The sequence below is a fragment of the Archocentrus centrarchus genome, chromosome 6 (assembly GCF_007364275.1).
Source record: "Archocentrus centrarchus isolate MPI-CPG fArcCen1 chromosome 6, fArcCen1, whole genome shotgun sequence".
Taxonomy (NCBI): domain Eukaryota; kingdom Metazoa; phylum Chordata; class Actinopteri; order Cichliformes; family Cichlidae; genus Archocentrus; species Archocentrus centrarchus.
The window spans coordinates 26,145,554-26,168,515 of record NC_044351.1 but is presented as its reverse complement, the minus strand read 5'-3'; the positions used below and the strand labels follow the sequence as shown (position 1 = coordinate 26,168,515).

The following is a 22,962-nucleotide window of genomic DNA, read 5'->3' as shown; positions in this document are numbered from 1 at the left end:
TAGCTCTGCTTTTTTTTTTTTTGGCAGAATTGGATGGTTTTAAAGTTACATAACAAAAACTATAAATTTAAACTTTAATATTTACGAACTAGTTAGGTAGAGTTTATAAGACTACATTTCATGAGGCCTTTTAACTTGTATCTCATGAACATGTCTTTGACTTTTCTATTAACAGTGGGTTTGAATGGCCGTTGAACTTGTATGATTTTTTTTTATCCTGATTATCAGACTGTGTCATCCACTGAGTCAGGAAGAGAAATACATATTGTTTGCTGTCAGAGGTGCATATTTAATACCTTTATGACATAAAAGGGTGACTCAAATGGTTTGAAGGAACATATGAGAATCTAACCTATTCTGATATTTATGGTAGTGTGTGAACAGGAGCAAGACAAGAGATCTGAAACCAGGTGGCAGTGGAAATTATTACTGATTTTGTCACTCGGTGAAAAAAAGCTCATTTCTGAATGGTCATTTAGCTATCTGTGCATTTAGCATGATCATAGCCTTTCTTTTTTCTGCTTGTGTGTTGAGCCTAATGATGTGGAAAGACGCCTGTATGGAAATGCGTATTTGTGATTGTCCACAGTGATTGTGTTTTCGTGTGTATGTGTGTCGATGATTGTGTGAAATGGTCCTTTTTTCCGACTGCACTGTGTGATTATGTGCTCAGCCTTGCTGGCTGGTGGTTGATAATCATACTAGACACCGTGTGTTTGTGAATCTCTTAGTCGAGGAGATTCCCACCGTGCTCAGCGTGTCTGGCCTCTGTGTGTTTTTGGGGTTGCACGCGTGACTCCGCCAGCTGTTCTATTCTCCTGTTGGCCCCCTCAACCCTACACAGCCCTTGTCCTTTGCCGACCCCTCCTTCCCTCAGAGGCCTGCTCTTCATCTGATAAGGGCCGCACTGGCCAAACCCTCAGCAGAGCTCCTCAGAGCTGCTCCATGCTAACAATACACCCTCCTTCCCCTCCGTGCTCACACCATTTACATGTGAAAACACTGGGTCTTATCTCCAGTTCACTGGAGCAGTGGCACAACAGCCAAGTAAGTGTGCGTGTTTGTGTATGTGTGAGTAAGTGGTCCTGGGAGATCTGCATGAATCCAAGCAAAATGAACAGTAAATGCTTACGTGACTAAATCCATATTAATATCCCTCCTTAAGCTTTCTCTTCATTTTCCTATAAAGAAACACTATCAGAAATTACATGAACAAATAAAATATAGAGTAACCTCAAGAGTGTCATTCAGCTCTAACTGAAAGAATGAACATCTTTACTGTAAGTGGGATATAAGACAGTTTTCATCACACTTGCACCATTTCCAGTAGCTGAAGCTATAGAAATGCTAAATCAGAGACCCTCAAGAGAGGAAAACTACTCTCTGGCTCATCTCCTTGGAATATTGCCAGTGTATATGTTAGCAACACTTCTCATCTGCATGAACATTACCGTCACCTTTCTCCTTACTACCAACGTAACAGCCAACCCAGTTTCCAAAAATAGTCCTCTTCTTGTCATTGTTTGCCCCATCTTCACTGTTCTTACTGACCTAACATAGCTAAAGGGATGGCCTCCGCTGATCCAGCAACACACTATTTAGCAGCCTATGTAGAAATGACAAATTTCTGCTTATTCACCAGACAGAAGAAGAGAAGTGTGCAGGGTTTTAATTAAAGGTCTGTGTAGCTAAGGGCTTGGGCTAAGCAAACATGGGCCTCCAGAATCAGAGTTTAGGGTGAGGTAAAGGAGACCGGGGTGATGAGAGTAAAAGCGGCTTGCATTGAAAGGGGGAGGCGGGGGGCCGAGGGGAATGAAAATAAGAAAGGTGTGAGGGTGGAGAGATAAAAGATGAGAAGACTGGAATAAAGAACAATTAGGAAGCAGGGAGCAGGTAGAACGATGGGAAGGACAGGAGAGGGCTGAGTGCTGTCAAAGATGCTATCACCTTATCTGTAAAGCGGATATTGTGATGGGAGGGGCCAGATGAGATTGGGGGCTCTTCGGGATATTACAATAAAAAGAGAGGTGGCTGGTGAGATCATATGTTTTGTGTCCACTAAACTATGTGAAACAGATTTAGACAGTTGCCATAAATACAAGATATGTTTGAATGCTGATTTTATAAAATAATACACAAATAGCTCTTTTGACTGACAGTACAAACACAAACACAGAAAAATCAAGGACACACAGACACATACACACAGAACAATATTTGACATTTATATTAATGTGGCAGGACAGAAAGCAGTTTTGCACAGAGCGGGCTTGCGCTGTTTATCCACAATGGTGAAATGGTGCCATCTGTTGGTGGAATTGTGGAATTGTATGACTCTGTGCAGCCGCCACTAATCATCAGACATTAATGAAGGCACTAAATTAAATCTATACTTCTGGACAGCAGAGTGTGCTATATGCTAACTACTCACTAACCATCTTATGACAAATACTTTACCAGAGCAGAGGATGTTTGAAATGGCTGAAGGGACACAGCAGCAGAAAGTACCTTTAGAGTGGGCCACTTAAGATTTGAGCATCTCAGTGGCTGCATATCATTTCAAGCTGTTGCCACAGTGCTTGATATTTAACAGTTATTGGTCTGAGGTTGCTAAGGGAGATGGGGCCATACCTCATTTTGAGAAGGCCCCAGAACACTGCACGGTGAGTGGCCTGAACACATAAAATCTTACTTGTCAATAATAATGTTGATAAATCAATAATATTTTAAAATAATAAACATTTAGAAGAAAAGATTCATTGTCCTTATTGAGATGGAGCTGCTGATATTTTGCAAAATAACCCAAAATTTTATGAGAAGGCATTTTAAGTTTCTGGCACACCTTACCTTCACGTGTTCGCTAAAATAGGTGATTAATTTCAGTAAAAATAGGCCACCTTCTGAGTTGTGTTTTAGCAGATATTCTGATGGCTCTTCTTATTAAAAATTATTTAAATTATTAATATATTTCATTATTGCATGTGTTACCCTTTTCACATTTCACTTTCAAGTGTTTGTGTGTGATGTGTGTTTAGGTGTGCTAAACTATGTTTGTGTGTGCATGTTAGCATGTGTATGTGCAAATGCACAGCCATACATACACTCACTAATATGCACAGACAAACATAGCACACTCAATGAAAAGGAGAGGGTGAAAGAGGCATGCTCACATGGAAGTGATAGATGTTGAAATAAAGTAACTATTAATTACAGACGATGATGAAAAGAAAGACACAGGGAGGAGATATAAAGGATGTTTAAAAGATACAGTCAGTGGGTAGCACAGAGGATGAGGTTGATGTTTTATTGTAATTTACATGCAATGTTACATTATTATATTATTAAATTAATTTGTTTCATCAGAAATGTCTCTGTGTCTTGGCCATTTTTGCTCATCAGCTGGCCTATTTTACCTGAACATCAATTCAACACATATTATATATATATATATATATATATATATATATATATATATATATATATATATATATAAAATCCTCAATCACAAGAACAGTTAAATGTAACTTGTAGGCTTTTTTTTTCTTAGTGCCCCAAATGATTTACCAAAAAGTGGCCCAAATTACATGAGTTCACCCTACTCAACTACTGCAAGTACTGCACAATTTAAGGTACTTACTTTATATTAGATAGAGGTATATGAACATGGAGTTGCCAGTGAAGAAGAGAAAAGAAGTTTATGGATATAGTGAAGAGACAGGATGAGATGAAGGAAGATAACCCCTAAAGGAAGCAACCGAAAGAAGACTTTTTTATGCTACTTTATATGTGTACAAAACTCAAATTGAGAGAAGCTGTTTTGCTACATATAGTTCATTTTCATGCCATTGTATTGTTACATTATGGGATGTTACTTTTACTCTATTCTGCCTGGCAGAACATTTTCACACTCCTCGCATGTTTTAGAAAACAGACTCTTCCATTTCAGCCATTTTCATATAAACTAGTATTTAAAACAGGTGAGACAAATCACACTAATTGAGGCTCTGCATCTAAACAGAGCAGAGTCTCCAATATTGTCATTATTATCACCTGTATTTATCTAATATTCAATGTCAGAATGGCTGTTGTGAATCGTGACAAACTTATAAGAAGCAGGAAGCATCCAGGGAAAGCCATAGACGCAATATCTGAGTCAGAAATTTATATTACTTCCAATGTACAGAATACAAAGGGTAAAAAGATCATCATGGGCAACTTCACAAATATGTATGAGAACAAATCAGAACAAAAGAGAACTTGACCGTAAAAAGTTGCTCGACACAAAACTGAAATATAAACAACAGAATCATCTGACTGGTACAATTTGTCCTGAGAACCACTTTCCAGTTTTACAGCAATAACATGAATTCTTGTCTTACCCAATAAACCTTTGCATGTTCTGATATAATAAAGTTACAGACATCATGATTTTACCTTTGGAGGGAAATAGGTTTATAATGATTATCTTTGGTTTGATTGTTTTTTTTTTAATCTTTGTGCCTGCATCATCACCGCTGCCTCTAGATGAAAACTAAAAATGGAACTCACAGCTAAATTTCACCGTTACACATTCACCTCCCGCTTTAATCTCGAAGTAGTTTTCTACTTAAAATAGATAACTTTCTCTATCTCCTACAGTGTTGAACAAACCACTTTGAAACAAATAAAAGAAGCTTCGGATATGCATTTCACGATTGTAATACTACGGAGGATCAGTTTTCTGAATGACAAACAGACAAACTTATATAAATTCATTACATTTCAGAAGACAGCATATTCTTAAAGGCTGTCTGAAAGCTTATTGTTGAATGCCACGTACACAGAAGGCACTAGCGCAGATTAAGGCCTCAGCAAAATTCGTTGTATTTTCTATTTTTGTTTTTACATCAAATATTTACTGGTCTTCAGATAGAAATGCATTACCATCAGGGTAGTTCTTTTGCTTAGAGCAGGGGTGCCCAGACTAGGCCCGCAGGCTGCTTCCCCTACTTCTGGTCCACGAATTGATGTAAAAAATAACTTACAATTTGGCCCTTTAAGTTACTTTTTTTGACATTTCGCCTTCCCCTCCAATTAAGAGGGTTAAGCGAAATGTCAAAAAAGTAACTCAAAGGGCCAAATTGTAAGTTATTTTTTACATCAATTCGTGGACCAGAAGGGGGCGGGGCCGGAAGCGGCCTGTGGGCCGCATGTTTGGGCACCCCTGGCTTAGAGGAATCATTTACTCTGATTATATAACTTATATAACCGATATAACATCTAACTCTTTCATAAAATCTCATTGTACATCCTGTATAATGACAATAAAGGCATTCTATTCTATTCTAAAATCTAAGTGGTCCATTTCACATTTTATCTGGAATTTAACCAAATGACAAAAAAAATACTGAAAAGAAACAACCTCCACTCATCTTTTACAAATATCTATAAAGTTCTATTAAAGAAGCTGCAACTGTTAATATTTATGACTAGCTACATTATTAGTTCTTTTTTCACATCAGCACTGAAAACAGATAAAAACTCTCTCACTGAGCTGCTCCTGTTTGCCACAGCTACTTGGGTTTCTGTTAAGTCTCTGAAATCTTGTAGCTCTAATTCTCAACAGTATAGATTTAATCTATTATTTTAGTATTTTACAAATAAAGCAAAAGTCCCAGATTTTGTAGATGTGAAATCCAAAAGTGAGTGGGGAGTGTTACAAAGTGCTGCATGACTTTGATTTAGCTCTCCAAGTGCTGTAGACGAGTGACACACACAAAGACAAATATCACCACTCACACTCAACATTACATGTTAATGAATATGTTGATGAAATAGCTTCTACTTTTTTAGAGATACAGTTTGTGGTCACTGGTAAGTAAAATATACAGTAATTCTTCATGGGAGAGTATAATTTAACTGAACTGAACCAGTACAGCCATGATCCCAGCAGGGGGAGCCAACACACAAGCTCAGTCTACCAGAGAGAGCTGTTCTTCAGTGAGCTGATATATCAGCAGTGAGCTGAGGACACTGTTCAGCCTGTCACTCCTTGTTGACCTCACCTCAAGCAGGTCTTTGCTGTGGACTGTCCTACAGCCTGGTCCTTGAGTGATGCAATCTCTAAATACCATCAGTCTTCACTAGTGTAGCTACAGCTGGTCCGACTCCTCCTCGGTGCTATTGCTCAGCTGCATGCCTGCAGCCACAGTTCTGGGTGTTGATGGGGTGCAGGGATGAGCTGTAGGGTGGCTCGCAGGGTCTTGTGGGTCCTCGTATTGAGGAAGCTCTCCCTCCGAAGGAAGTTCTCCATCTTGGAGGTAAGGGGGAGGAGGGAGATCGAACCAGGGAGGTCGACTAAGGAGAGACAGAAGAAACACATACCAGAAGACTGTGATATCAGTTATTACATAGGGATTGTACAATCAATGTGTGACAGGGGCCAAAAGCATGCAAGGAACCAGGATGTATTCTCCCTTCTGAGAAATATAATGCAGTTAAGTAAAACTGATTTTATTTAAGGAAGCCTTTTATCCAGTAGAATTTTCATCTTTCGCTCATTTAGTTTCCATTGTTATGAATAATTATGCTATCATTTAGTAATTTTTCTTTTTTCGGCAAAAAGACCGAGTGTGTCCGATAATTTTTATACAACTAGATAAGTCTGAAGCTGGCAAAAGAAAAGAAACTGCCTTCTTCTTTTTTTTTTTAAAATCACAATATCATCACTATTATTTTGCTATCTTAGCAAATGTTTTTTGAGCTAATATCTGAGAAGCAACATTCTTCTTTTGTTTAATAATAAATGAGTATACAACAGATTAGAGGATTACATGGCTGCTCATTACAAATTACATAAAAGCACCGGTGGAACACACGCTGACAGATTTCTGATAACAAGTAAATTACAGTTTGACAGAAAAGCACATTTCAGCACTGCGATTTCTTTTCATTTTGCTTTTTTAGGATCGGTCCTGATTTACAGTGCAAACCAAAGTTTATAAATATCTATGCAGAAGAGAACTATGTAACAAATAGAACTACTTGTTTCTTTCACCTGACATCCAGAACAGCTTGTGAGTATGATGGAGGTGAATCCATGGAATGTCCTGAGGGATACAGGGCCCCAGACAGTAGCTGGAGAGCTTGAGGTGTTGAGCTGTATTGGCCTGCTGTGGTGGGTGAGCCAGGGGAGAGTCCCGGACCTCCAGGGTGTATGTGGCCTCGGTCCAAGATGACCAGACGGGACAGCAGCAGGGGTTGGTGATGGTGGTGTGTGTGTGAGCTTCCTCTTACACCTCTGGGCAGGAGGACGCTGCGTTTTCTCTGATGATGGAGGACCAAAGCCAGCAAGGCCACCACAAGGACAAAGATGACGGTGCTGCCGATGACTGCATAGGTGATACTAGGGTAGTGGCGCAGGCGATAGTCCAGCGTCACAAAGTCCTGGCCAGGAGCTTCTGTGCAAGAGAGGAAGGTAATGAAGAGCAAACTAAGGATGCATGATGTAGGTGAATGAGAAAAGAAAGGATTAGTGGAGCTGAGGAACTCGCAGGGGGAATGAAGGATGGAGAGGAGGAAGAGGGGAATTTAATTTAAGGGAACAGGAAGATGAGTTGTGGTGCTGGAGAGCCAAGGGAATGAAGAAGGGAGTAAAGGAGGCAGGCATGAATATCAAGCAGTAAATAGTTTTTGGGTTCATTTGGAAATGTATTCTATGTGATTCAACAGCAGCAGCCTCTCCTGGAGATGAGAGTGCTAAGCAATAACCATAACAGCAGTCAAACTCTCCCTAAGAGCTCCCAGAAACAAAGAGAACAAATCAACCATTGTGCACCAGTGTAGAGGCTACTTCAGAAACAGGGACTCTTTAGTATGAAAGAAAGAACAGAGAGGCTAAATAATTCATTGTGATGGCAAAACAGCATATAGCACTTTTAGATAAAATGCTTTTAGATAAGCTGCTCTGCATTGAAGATGAGAGGTGGCAGCCAAACACCAAGGGCCGTCACACTTTACCATGTTTGTCACAGGAAGAAGAAGGCTTTACAAACTACTCAAAAGTCCAGAGAACTTAATGTTCATGATGAGAACCAGAGCCAAACACACAAACATAGAGCAGCCTGCCTCCTGCCTGAAATGAAGAAAAAGCACTATTAAATGCTACAGGGCACTGCAGCTTATTATTTTAGATAGGATGAGGGAGTGTCGCTTAAATATTTCCGCTGACTGATATTACAGAGTGAGAATTTCAATCAGGAGTCGGGATGGGGCTCATGTAAATGGTGTTTTAGCTTACCAGCTGACAGAACTGTTGTATTAAGAAGAGACACCAAGAGAGTGGAAAGAATCCTATTTGTTACAGAGCTACAGAAAGGATGTGCTAATGACAAATGAGCTACATATAAGTATTTTACCGTTGCTGTTTCACTTCAAATTACACTAATGCCTCAAGGCTGTGAACATCAAACTGCAAATTTCAAAACACTTTCCATGTTCTGTACTCAAGGTTTCCATTTGGTACTTAAAAACCCATGTGCATTAAAGCCCAAGAACTAACTTCTCTGTCCACAAGCCATCATGCCGAGAGTTGAGGTTATTGCCAAGATAGCTTGCCAGGAAATGACCATTACAAGATATCTTAAGGTCGAATCAATAGTCTGAAAGTGCTTCCATCAGTAAGGATTAAATCCCCTGAAACTGCACGGTAAGGCAAGTCTTTTTGGAGCTTTTTGAAGTATTCCAGGCTTATACAGACTTACAGGCTCTTGGGGGATATTGTGTTTAGCACAGTGTGGAGATTCTCCCCACATTTATGAGGTAGAACTACAGAGTCTTAGAGAATAGAACCATGAAGAGCTCCACAAAAAGTCAACTAACGCGATACTTTCATAGTATTACACCAACTCACATGTTTATGAGGAGGGAACTCCACTTTCTGCTTCCAACTGCATCAATTTACATTATACACTGCTCACACACGAGGAAATAGTGTAGTGGTTTACACATTTGCCTAAAAAGTGAAAGCTTCCCTAGTTCAGTCCCGGGAAGAGGCACAAATCCCTTTGGGGCTGCATCAGGAAGGGCATCCAGTGTAAAAATCTGTCAAATCAAATATGCGGTGCAGCTGAAATCAAGCACCTAGGCATGCAGACTGCTTCTACAAACATTTGTGAAAGAATGGGTCGCTCTCAGATGCTCAGTGAATTCTAGCGAGGTACCATGACAGGACGCCACCTTTGCATCAAGTCCTGTTGTGAAATGTCCTCACTACTAAATATTGAACAGTTAACTGTTAGTGGTATTATAACAAAGTAGAAAGTGATTGGGAATGAGAGCAATTTGACCATGAAGTGGTAGGCCACGTAAAATGACAGAGCAGGGTCAGCAGATGCTGAGGTGCATAGTGTGCAGAGGTCACCACCCTTCTGCTAGTCAGTCGCTACAGACCTCCAAACTTCATGTGGCCTTCAGATTAGCTTAAGACAGTGTGTAGAGAGCTTTATGGAATGGGTTTCCATGGCCAAGCAGCTGCATCCAAGCCTTATATCACCAAGTGCAATGCAAAGTGTCAGATGCCATGGTGTGAAGAACACTGCCACTGGACTCTAGAGCAGTGAAGACATGTTCTCTGGAGTGATGACTCATGCTTCTCCGTTTGGCAATCTGATGGATGAGTCTGTGTTTGGTGGTTGCCGGGACAATGGTACATGTCTGACCACATTGTGTAAAGTTTAGTGGAGGGGAGATTTTAGTTTTTCAGGAGTTGGGCTCATAGTTCATAGTGAAAGGAGCTCTTAATGCTTCAGCATACCAAGACTTCCCAACTTTGTGGGAATACTTTGAGGATGGCTCCTTCCTGTTCCAACATAACTATGCACCAGTGCTCCATGAAGACATGGATGAGTGAGTTTGGTGCAGAAGAACTAGACTGGCCTACAGAGTCCTGACATCAACCCAACAGAACATGTTTGAGATGAATTAGAACAGAGGCTGCGAGCCAGGCCTTCTTGTCCAACATCAGTGTTGACTTGTAATTTATGATGGAGTATGACAACAGCGGGTGGTATCTACTGTAGTGTAGTATCGCCACATAGAAAATTTGGGCGAGGTATGGGCTTTAGGGCTGCCCTTCAACTTTTAAAGGTCAAAGGTCAAAGTCACCAAAAATAGATTTTTTTCCCCCAAAAATCCCTATCTAAAAATGTTTTGAGCCAAAATTTATGAAACTGATATTCCTTAGGGGCAACCCCCCCCCCCCTCCCCATACAATTTCATTTTTAAGATCAAAGGTCAAGGTCCCAAAAATTTGATGGGTCTAGCTTGAGCAGTATGCATCTATGGTGTGAATTTGAACATCCTAGTTCACATTGTCCTTGAGTTATGGCCAACGTTAAAGTTTTTGTGGAACAGAAGCTGCTGCTGACACCAAGGCTGTGACAATAGCTCAATTTTTTCTTCGAAATGAGGACTTATGGATATCTGCTCAATTTAACCCCTGAGTATAGTGCTATAAATGATTCATAAATTATATGTTTTTGTTATTTTTTAATGTTTTTATCTCTTTGTATGCAATAAGCCCCGGTGACAGATACAGCAATAGAATTGTCTATGTATTAATGTGCCCTCCATTTAGGTGCAAATCAGTTTGATGTTTGAAGGTGTGCAGTGCTGGGAAATAACACTTAACTGCATTAAACCTAAACTAATGAGCTTATTTTGAAAATGTAAGGAGTAGAAAGTACAGATATCCCACCACTGGTTTATCCTCTCTTCTTGCTTTCTTTTTTTGGCTTTTCACTTTGTGCAATTTGGGATTTGAATGCATACAAGCGCACGTGGTCGCTCATGCCATTCTCAGTGCAGTCCCATCTGTAGAGCAGCCAGCATGTCACCAATGCCATGACTATCAAATGAAAGACAAGGCAGTGGTACCACTTTTTTGAGGGTTAGGATTACGGTTACCTTGCCTTACCTAAGGTACTCTAACCCTAATTGCACAACATTGCCTTGAGGCAATAAAAAGAAAAACTGAATTTTTGAATATACAGAATAAAACAAAAAACATCATAAAACCTGACCAAAATTCTCTCTACAACTTCATACACACGTATTTTTTATTTACAGTTTATGTCATTTTAAATATGATTACTAGGGCAAATGTTCTTACCTTCTTTTCACAGCATGTGTTCCTGTGACCATATGTCAGAAAAGGATGCCCTGCCTTCAAATCATGCTTGATAGTGACTCCCACATGTTATTGGGCTAAAATTTGATACTTTTTAAAAATACTCTGATTGGCTGGCATCATTTAAATTTGTATTCACTGAGCACGGGGCTTAAAAACTTTGTATTGCCCAAGGGCAATGCTGTGCACCTCAAGTATAACAGGTAGCTAAGATGTGTGGCTAAATGATCACAATTTAACAACTACATCATATCAATCCAATACTATTTTAAAAAAAGACACAAGTTTGCATTTTTCTAAAGGAGGGTGTGATCTAAACATGTACCAAACTAACTTTTGTGCCAAAATTAAACTGAATTTTAGTCTTAACTGCTACGTACCATTTAGACATAATCATACCTCTAATCAGAAGAATGGTTTGTGTTGACAAAACAGCAAGCTATCAAGACAGAAGATGTAAAAATAACTAAGTCTTCACTCATCCCCTGTAAACTAACACCCATTTGGAACAATCCAGATATTTGTCAGAAAAAGAAAATGCTGAATTTTCCGTTATGGCGTGATAAGGGTATAAATAACTTAGAACATATTATCCAAGATGGAAATTTTATCACGTTCCAAGAACTTATATCAAAATATAGAATTGGCAACGGTAGATTTCTGGAATATCAACAAGTTAAGTCCGTCCTACAGGGAAGATTTAACCTTAATCAATTGAATCTAGAAATGCCTACTTGGGTAACAGAATTTCTTAACCTCTGTACCCCAAAATTGTTATCAAAATTATATAAATTATTAATAAAAACTGATGATTCAGTTTCCCTCCCAATTACAAAATGGGAGCGTGATCTTTCTGTCAACCTGGATCAAAATTTATGGACAGAAATATGTTTAAATATCTTCAAAATGACTAAAAGACCCCAAATACAACTTGTACAATATAAGATTCTCCATAGAACATACTACACTGGACAAAGGATGTTCCAAATGGGCCTTACACACTCAAACATATGCACCCACTGTACAAGCAATTCAGAGGATAATCATCTACACGCTCTGTGGTCTTGTGTACCAGTTCAGAGATTTTGGCAGAGGATTTGTGAAGATCTATCCACATGGTTTAGCTGTCATATCCCAACTTCCCCCAGACTATGCATCTTAGGTGATGTCAGTGAATTAATTATGGAGTTAAATATATCACACATAGTTCTTACTGCCTTGTGCATCGCTAAGAAGATGATCCTCATGAACTGGAAGACAAAAAATAAACTATGTATTACTCAGTACAGAAATTTATTAGTAGATCATGTTAGTTTAGAGAGAATGTCTGCTTCTTCTAAAAACAAATTGGAGGAATTTGACTCTCTTTGGTTCCCACTGCTCAGCTCCATTACTTAGTGGGGGTGGTGGGCTGCGGGCTCTGCTCCTGATGTGCTGTGTGGGGGGGTGGGGGGGGACTCCGGGGGCCTGGGTAGCTGGTAGCCTCCTGAGGCTGGGGTCCTGGGGCGACCTTCTGGTGATGTCTGTGCGCCTGTCCTGGTTGATGGTGTTGGGGGCTTGGATGGTGCTGCCTTCGGTCCTGGGGTGTGGGCGGGGTGCTTGGGGGGGTGGTGCCGGCCCTCGGTCGGTTGGCTGGTCTTCCCTGTATGGCTTGGGGGCTGGGGTCTGGGGCCCCGGCACTGGGGCCGCGCCGGCTCCCGGTGGGCCCCCCCTGGCGCGGGGGGGGCCTCTGCTGTCCCGGCCGCGCCGCCGGGGGGGGTGGGTTGGCCTGACGTCGGGATGTCCGGTCTACGCTTTTGGGGCCCTGGGGTGCCTGCATTGCAGGGGGGTGGGGTGGGGGATGGGGCCGCGGTGGGGTGGTTGGGGGGGACTGGGCACTGCATTTCCATGCCCAGGCCAGTATGTCCTGTCGCCTGTTTGTGTCTATTGTTGAGTGAATGGGCATCTAGGAGGAGCGGGCCGCCCTCTGCGGTGGGGGCGAGGGCGCCAACCTCGGGTGCTGCAGTGCTCCGGGATGCTGTCACCACGGCCCCGGGCTCACCTCCCCCTGCCCTGTGCTGGGGTGTGGGAGGTCGGGGTGCCTATTGAGCCAGCGGCCAGCTGGCTCTCTTCTTCCAGGATTTTTCCTGGTCATATGCCCCCCCCCCCTCCCCCTCCCCATACACAAACACACACACACACACACACACACACACACAGAATACACATCACTCACAGATGTAGGATGGAGAGGCCACGTGGAGAGCTGCACCACCACTTGCCTCTCCGTTTTAATTGCACTTTAGTCATTATAACTCACAACACATACACACTTACACCCTGATACACATAGGACCTTTGGGGCAGGCATGTTAATCAGAGGTTGATGAGATGGGCCGCTGAGGTGGCCCCACTCGGATCCTCGTCACTGTCTGTCTCCAAATTTTATTTGCACTTTAGACATGGAGGGTTTTGGGGGGGCAGTGTGGGCAAGCGCTGACGACCAACAGTTGGCGCTTGTGGCATAACTGTCCCCTCAATTTTAACTGCACCCTATACACCTCATTCACTCACAAACATTAACACATAGACCTACAAGTTGGGGAGGAGGAGGGGTGGATGGGTCATCTTACACCCCGATTTCTTGCGTCTCGCCCGGGGTAGGGGTCGGGTGGTTCCTTGGGGACCGGGCTGGTGGCGTCCTGGGGTCGCTGTTGGCCCGGGGGTGGTTTCCACTTGCCCCGCCTTCAGAGGGTGGGTAGCTATGGATGAATGTGTGTCTTTGTGTATTTGTCACCGTCTCCGTGAGTATGGGTGGGTGAGTGAATGTGTATGTATGGCATATCTGTGTGTGGGTAAGTATGTATGGGCATGTATGAGTATCTGTGTATAAATGTGTACACGGGTGTCTGGGTGTGTTTGTATGTATGGCTGGACCTGGGTCTGGGCCTTGTGCCTTGCCTCCTGGCCGCTCCTTGCTGGTTGCCTCCTCCCCCCTACCCCCCTGGGATGGGGGTGCCTCGGAGTTCCTGGGTGGGGCTGGGTGTTCTGGCGTGGGTACTGGCCTGCCCCCCTTGGGGGTGCGGTGCGGGGCTGCGTTGGCTTCTTCGGCGTGGGGGGGGGCTCTGTGGAGGGTCGGGCGGTCCTTGGGTGCCGTGGGCCCGGGAGCCCTGCCGCCGGCCAGTGCAGGGGGCTGGCCGCTGGGGGGGGCTGGCTTCTCATCGCCTTGGGTTCCCTGGAGCCCTCGCTCCTCGACTGGGGGGGCTCCGTCTGAGACCACCCTCTCCCGTCTGCTGGGGTAGGTGTGCGGTTGTCTTTGGACTGAGTGGCCGGGGGTCTTCCTGGCTCTTGGTGGGCTGCTGGTGGCCTGGGGTTCCGGGGGCTTTCCGTACCTGCCTCTGGCTTCTGATGGGTGGAGCTGCAGCGTTTTGCCCTCATTGGTAAGTACGTTCCATGACACAGACACAAACATGACACAGACACAAACGCCCACTCAATCACAACTCAACAAAATTGTTGGTGTGCGTAACATGCTTTGTTAGTTTTGTTTTTCACACACAAATTTATTTTTGCAAGTATTGATAGTATTTTTTTATATGTTAAAGTGATGAAGTATCTGATTAATAGACTTGTGCTCTTTCCCCTTTTTTTTTTTTTTTTTTTTTTTTGCTCCCTTTCTCTCTCCCTTTTTCTTCTCTTTATTTTCCTCTTCTTCAGCCTGTCAGCTCTGGCTGTTACATAGTATGTGGAAAAATAACTCAGATAAATAAAATAAAGGGTTAAAACAACAACAAGAAGAGCCTATTGAGAACCTATAGAGCTCATCTTGAAATAGCAAATATGTTTGGCACAACAACGCATTCAGATCACAGTTCTGCTTGCAAGATCTACCAGACATGACAGGCTAAAAAAAAAAAAAAAAAAAAAAAAAAAAAAAAAGACAGAAGATGTTTTTTAAGCTTGTATTTGCTCTCTTCCAAACACCATGCTGCAGGTTTCCTCTGTCTACCTGACCTTGAACACCCAGGGGAACCTCTGCAGTGTGTGTGTGTTTGTAAGTGTGCTCACACATAGTGTTGAATTCCCAGCAACTAGCCTGGCACACAGCCTATTTGTGAACCAGCGTGTATAGTCAGGGGCCCCATGCCTTAATTAAATCTAATCTAATTCAGATGCTCCACCCGCCTGCTACCCAACCAGGCACCAGCGACTAAAACAAGCCCCCTCGACCCCTCCCTTGTGATTTTTAAATTGGCCGGTCCTTCACGCTACCAATTAATTATGAACTGGACTCTCAATAGAGAAAGGCGAAAACAAAGAAGAATTATTTCCATAATTACCTTTTTAAAAAAGCACAAATAAAGAGATCCCACCACTGCCAACCTATGCTGCCTATCGGGTTCCAGTGCAGCCTTCTGGGAGCAGAAAGAAACATACACAAAAGAAACTCATATTGCTGTAACATTAACAATGGGAGCCTATTTGGTGCATTAGCGATAGAGGTCTGAAAGGCTGTTCAAATCACACAGGATATAAAAAGATAGGGAGAAAAAGAGAGTGAAGCAGAGACCCTCTCTGTTGGGGGAACAGAGAGAGAGAGCTCCTGTGTGTGGCAGCCCTCCCACCTCCCACTGCGTGTGTGATTGAGCTCTGCAGCCTATTCTGTGCGGTTAGTTGAAGTTATGGTACAAAGAACGGTGTCATCATCACACGCAGAGATAGGTGAGGAGGTCTCACCATCACAATGGAATTTGTGATAAGCTCCGTAATGATACTGTAGCTTCTAGTTCGATACAATACTTTCAATAAATATCTATAGTCAGGGTCACAGGGTGGAACTGCCATAAAATTATTTGCAGGGAAAGCATTTTAGATTTCTAAAAAATGATTTAACATGAGACACGAGGTAGATATTTACATTAATGAAAACATCTTGAGGTAGTCCACTTGTCTTAGCCAGGCCTGTGGACACTGCTGTGTGTTAACTTGCTCCCAGACTGAGGAGAGAGAAAGAAGACACAGCTGGTATCTGTGCATCAATACTCTATTTACTCCATTTTGATGACACTTGCTCTGAATCAAAGACTCCCATTCAAAGCCCCATACTTTATAGATGCACTGATAATAGCAGCACACAGGATAGAATATAATAGAAGTTAATATGGCTATTAACTTCCATCTGTAAACTTTTCTATTATCTGCCTGTAAAACTAATTTCTGTGAAGAACAAATTCACACATCAAAGTCTTGGATGGTAGAGGTAACAGTGTAACTAAGGGAGGGTTCAGGGTCACTTGATCCAGCTCTAACTATAAACTTTATCAAAAAGGAAAGTTTTAAGCTTAATCTTAAAAGTAGAGAGGGTGTCTGTCTCCAGAATCCAAACTGGGAGCTGGTTCCACAGAAGAGGGGCCTGAAAGCTGAAGGCTCTGCCTCCCATTCTACTTTTAAATATCCTAGGAACCACAATTAAGCCTGCAATCTGAGAACAAAGTGCTCTGCTGTAGTGATATGGTAATATGAGGTTAAGATGGAGCCTGATTATTGGAGACCTTGTATGTGAGGAGAAAGATTTTAAATTCAATTCTGGATTTAACAGGGAGCCAATGAAGAGAAGCCAATATGGGAGAGATATGCTCTCTCGTTCTAGCCCCTGTCAGTACTCTAGCTGCAGCATTCAGGATCAACTGAAGGGTTTTCTGGGAGCTTTTAGAATAACCTGAAAGTAATGAATTAGAATCCCTACGTATTTGTTTAATAGGTGCATTGACATATCCTGGTCAAAAACTCTAAGATTCCTCACAGTGTTACTGGAGGCCAAGGTAATGCCATCCAGAGTAAGGATCTGGTTTCCAAGTGTCTTTAAATATTCAGTGGCACTAGGGACATTGACATGTTCATGAGAACATGAGAGCATGTAGGCAGCAGAGAAAACTACTAGAAACTCCTGGGAATTGACGTTGAGTTCAAATTTCTGTCAGTTTGAGGCATCTTAACTTTGCCAAATTAATTCTGCAACATGACAACAACCCCAATCATACAGCCAATAAAGCACTATTTCCAGCTATTACCCCAAAATGCATCAACATCACTCTGGGACAGCCATACATTTTCTTCCCCTCATCCAATTCAGGGTCGCGGGGGTAGGGTGGGGGGCTGAAGCCTTTCCCAGCTGCCACAGGGTGAGAGGCAGGGTACACCCTGGACAGGTTGCCAGTCTCTCACAGAAAGACAGACAACCATTCTCCCATCATGTTCAAATCTACATAACTATTTAAATTTTTCTGATATGTTTGAAACAACTTATTTCAAAGTCCACTGAATAAAAGTGTAAAAGTGAGCCAGGAGGACTGCTGCTGCTGTTTTAAAGGCAAAGGCTGGTCTCACCCAACACTGATTATTTATTACTGTTTCTGCAACTTATCATGTGATAAATAAAACATATGATCATAATAGCAATCATAATATGTTTCTTTCTTTACTCATAGTTGATTATTTATCACTAGGGTTCCCTATCATTCCTACTAGGGCTCCCCATCAGGGACCCCTAGTAGGACATTCACTATACTCAATCCATTCGACCTAAATGTCATGATCAAAGCTCAGCATCAAAGATCACTACAAGCCTTTCCTGTCTTGTCGAACTAGACATGAAAGGCTTGAATACATCTGTGCTGCGGAGCAACAGCAAAGCTGCTTGGACACTTTTGACTTTATAAGTCCAAAATGAAGAGATTTTCCATCCAATTTAATGGATCCCCATTATAAACACTACACTTCTAAAAACCTGCCTCTTGCTAGTCATTATACAAATTGCTGATACTGAATTAGACTCAGACTCAGCTTTATTGTCATTCAGACTATGGGACATAGTGTGAGCGAAATGGAGTTTCTCAGGTCTTGGTGTAAGTCAAACACAGGATTAGAGTAATAGATAAAAGAATTTAAATAAATAAGTAGCTAAACTAGGATGAGTAAAAATAGAATACAAATACACTAAACTAAACTAAAACTAAAAAAAGGTATAGCAGCAACAACTTGAAATGGTTTAAGGTGCAGTGGTGATAACAAATAGCTGAATAGCAGGATAACAAAATGACTGAATAACAGCATGGAATTTTTTTTTTGTGAAAAGTGTGAAAGGTGTTGTGCGAGTGTGGCGGCTTAGGGGACGCTGTTTGATATGTGTAGTGTGTGGGGTGCCTAGTCAGTCTATGGGGGGGTGGGATGATTCAGCAATGGATAATTTGTTGTGATAAAAAATGCAAAAATGGGAAAAGTAATAAATACAGTTGTAGTTTATTTAATCTGAATAATCCACTCCAAATGGCAGCATGTTGAAAAGGGGCAACACAGGTGTAATTTTTTTGTTTTTTTGTATTAATACCCTCTGCACCTCTTACACTGCATCTACACTGCATTTATAAACTCGTAAACCTTCTATATGTGAAGGCTTGGGGAGAGGGGCGAAGTATAGCCTTTCAAATAAGTCCCTCTAATCACATCAGCGTGCTTTCTCCCCACATCTCTCCACCTCACACTCCCCTCCTCTCCCTGTTCTCTCCTCTCGCCCATACTCCCCCACCTCTAGTGCTTTTTGTTTTCCCATCTTTTATCTTCTTTCTATTGTCTGCCTGCCCCAGCATAGTACTCCCTCCTCTTCTCTCCACTTGGTATTTTTCTTGTCATGCTGGCAGTTTACTGTCATGGATATTTCATGTACTTGACCATGTACTTGAAAACACATTAGGTAAAATTCTTATAAACAGCTAAAAGGACAAGAAACTGTCAAATCTTTCTTCCAGCCTTTCACACTGCCCACCCTGTCACTCTTTGCCTTTTCTCTCAAAAATTTAAACCACTTAGTTTTCAGCACTTCATTATATCCCACTTGCATTGATCTTATTACCCCTACATAAGAGGGAGGAATTACAGGAGCACTCAGAGGTCACAGGCGGTGGTTGAAAGAGGACACCGAAAGAAACATGTCTAAAAAGGGAGAGGGAGGAGAGATAAGCACAAGGTGTCTTTTGAAGTATTATATACACATCTTCTCCAAACTGAACTCCACCTAAAATCTATTACATGAGATAGAGTCGCACAGACTCCGTGCTGTGTGCCTTTTATATTTGACAGCTTCTTTTTTTCTCCTATGTTTCTATGAATTAGAAAGAACTAAAACAAGAATGTGAGCTGTCAGGGATTCAGGCTCGAAGTGAAGTCCTATCAGGGGCGCGCCTAAACTGTGAAATTCTGAACTGATACTGATGTTTAAAACAACAATTTGGCCGATAGCCAATACCAATCATTTTTTTCCTGTTTATTTTATTTTTGTTCTTATCGATTTCCCAATTTATACCACAAAAACAAAGAAATCTTGAGTCTAAAAATTACCATACCACCAAAAGCAGCCAACAAAGCTAGACTACACCGATGTTGATAGTGCACCTGTACTGAATGACAGGTATGTAAGTATGGTACTGCTCTTTGATTCTTATTTGTTATAAGAGGAAATTTGGTAGATACAGTAATGTTCAAAAGTCTTGAGTCACCCCACATTTCTTTATATTTTACAAGCAAAATGGGAAATCAGTGAGGTTTCTTGTAATTTCTTTAAGTAGTCTTCAGGAATAGTTCTTCAGGCTTCTTGAAGGACATTCAAAGATCTTCTTTGGATGTTGGCTGCCTTTTCAAGATGATCCCACACTTCTTCAATAATGTTAAAATCTAGGCTGAAAATCAGAATGGTTGACTGTCTGGTTGTCTGGAGGACAATCTATGACCGACAGTGTTTTGTTTTGTGTTTTTATGTCCAGGTGTGTTTTTACTGCATTGCCAGTCTGTTTGGGATGCTTTCCGGATGGTACTCCATAGGTATGACTGCCAAAAGTCCAGTATCTTTGTGGTTTTAGTATAAACACATTCAGACAGGAGTACACAGTGTGTGTGTGTACGCTCTCGTATTTTTGTCAATAATCACTGATAGCCTGCAGGCAATAAGAGAGGAAGCTCTGACATCAAAATATGCCTTAACTGAAATTAAAAACAAAAATCCACTGAGGGATTGCTTCAGAGGCACATGAGACAGAATATTGGTGAACATATAATCCATGCCCACGAACACAGAAAACTGTATGCAGCTACTGAAGCAAAGTGAGGGCCGATGTTAGTGCACAATAGGCTATTGAGAATGCAGTGATTAAAACAAGCTCCAAAGCACTCTTTTGTCTAGCTTTAATCAAACTACGCTGCAGATCAACGGCTGACATGCTGCTGGGTTGCTGAGATACAAGCTTTTTTTTTCCTTTTTCTTTTCTTTTTTTTCTTTTTTTTTTTTAAATGGAGCCCATTCCTTTGGCTACCTGCCAATGAATATGCTAACTAGCCACTGTCAGAAAACACTTATCCGAAGATGAACGAGCAAAATAAAATGAAAAGAAATCGGCTTAATAAAAGACTCCACATATCTTAATTGCCACACTTAAAACGCTTCTGAATAAAGGGAATGGAGATATTTCCTCCCTCTAGCTCATTCCTGAGGGAAAAGATAGGGGTTGCACAGATGTTCTGTACTTTCCCCATGCGCAGAAGACTCATTTTACATTCACAAAGTCTCAACTTTAAAAAGCATCCAAAGCAGGGTGGGGTGGAGGCTGCGTGTGTGTGTGTGTGTGTGTGTGTGTGTGTGTGTGTGGTAATCATCCTCCAGTTTCTGCATTCCAGGTTTGCTTCAACCCCTGGGGTGTGTCTGCCTTCAGCTGCTTGAGCTGATAGAGGCTACAGCATCGACTTTCCTATATTGCACATAGTCACTTTGTCTGATGCTGATTATGGTTATGATTATGATTATGGCTGACTCATTTGGAGGTTCTTTTGCCACAGTTGCTAAAACAGAGTGATAAAATAATGTAATGGTTGACATGTCCACCATCCTCATATATCAGCAAACTGGTGAGCAAAGGGAGCAAGAGAAGGCAACAGAAGAGAAGAGAACCACTAGGTGTCAGGCTGTTCACATTTTTACACATACACACTGTAATGTTTAGTATTAGGCGGGCATCCAGAGTAGGGGGAGGGCATGCATTGGGTTGCAGGGTGTGAGGAAGGAGGCATGCCATCTGGCTTCATACACACCCCCAAACAGATGCACAAACGTGGCAAGATACAGTCTGCTAAATACAGTGTGAATATCAGCCAGGAACGTACATTCGTGAGCAGAGCTTGCTAAAAGTTTAACAGAAATTAAGTTCAAACATTTTCAAGTGCACACCCACGTATTCACCGACAGACTGCTTTCAGATCCTCATATGAGCGAAAACAGCAGTACAAACAAAATTCCATAAATCCTTTCATCCTTGTCCAGAGCGAGCTAACTAAACCCACGCCACATGGTGATAAACAAACAGCAACTTGTGGAGTTCTTTGGTTCGCTAATGCCTTTAGTCGCTTCAGACTCCACTCCCACAAGAATGGAATCTTGAGGGTGAAAAGAATAAACTCTTAAAGTGGTGGCTACAGTTTCAATAAACGCAGCTTAAAAAAAAAAGGATTATAAAACTGCTTTTACTGTCTTTTGGACCAAGATTACACCTGTAGTTAAACTAAAATTTACATCTGGAATACAACACAATAACTACACTGCATTTACTGCTAGCAATTTATCCTTCCTGTTGGCATTCTGCCTGCATTGCGATTTGGTTCAATTTTTAATGCACAATATGCAAAGAAGGAAAGTAGGTGAGAGGGTGGGAGGTTTATCCATTGTCAACAAAAATATGCAGCAGAGGTAGCAACACCACATTCTTTTTATTTACAGGAAAATGAGAAGGTATCAGTTGTTGACTTTGGAGATGTGAGGTTTGGTAGCAGAGCAGAGTCTGTAGTGGTTTTATTTCGATCTCTTCACACTAATGCAATCCAGTTATTTTGAAATCCAGATCAACTCCAGCAGGAGTCTACCTGTTTCACTCACATGCTGATAGTGTTAGTGCAATAGATAGCGTGTTAGCACCTCACTAACACAACCCGCTTTATCTACTGCAGATAGGACACCCAGATACACATCAAAGTTTTGAGCTCCCACTCATAAACGGGACCCATGCCTCACATTTCTCCCAGCTCATGTTTTCAGCATTGCACTCGAGATGTATGGTGTTTGCTTGTGTGTTGTATCTTACAGATGAGACATGTCCACTCAGGCAGCACTGATAAATGGTTTTTGATAAAGGCAAAGAAACTGTGAAACACTAAGGTATATTTCATCTGGAAGATACTTGGAAACATTTGGTGCTTTTACTGCTTCTTTGACCAAAGTCTGTAAGATCAAATATCTTCAATAAGAGTACATTAGATTTTTCACTAGGTGGCTGTTTCACAGTGAATTTGAAGCAAATGAAATACTCTATATACTCTCTGACCTACTCCCACTGCTGAAGCCTTTTGAACATGCAAATAATTTCAGGCTAGCAGCATTTTCCACAGCCAAAGAACAACAGCTTGATTTATTCCAGCGTGTTCTAAACACACTTAACTTCTGAATACGAGAATACAAGTGGCTGTTTTTAAAATTGCACTTGAACGTTTGAACTCTGGCACTTTCAAATTAATTTAAACCCCCGGTCTCTAGAACTGTTAGGGTAGTGCATCCAATACTTAAGCATCTGATTCTCCTGATTGTTCTCTACGTATCACTTTTTTATAAACCTTTACTGCCAACAAACTTTCTCCTGGTGGGATATGAAAAATTGATTGATTGAAAGCTGCTCTGTAAGCCAAGCTGGGAAGCAAAGTATGTTAACTGCTCTGCAACAGTACAG

At 41.7% G+C, this 22,962-nt stretch overlaps 1 protein-coding gene across 1 annotated transcript in view; it reads right to left on the bottom strand.

Annotated features, from left to right (window-relative positions):
* Positions 1-5,142: 5,142 nt before the first annotated feature.
* The window catches only part of ldlrad3 (low density lipoprotein receptor class A domain containing 3), an 88,860-nt gene continuing 71,040 nt past the window's right edge, over positions 5,143-22,962 (bottom strand). The window contains exons 5-6 of the mRNA XM_030730556.1: positions 7,037-7,439; positions 5,143-6,336 (exon numbers count right to left, since the gene is read on the bottom strand). Of these exons, the coding sequence (XP_030586416.1) occupies positions 6,132-6,336; positions 7,037-7,439 (608 nt within the window). The 3' untranslated portion in view covers positions 5,143-6,131. The remainder of the gene's footprint in view (positions 6,337-7,036; positions 7,440-22,962) is intronic.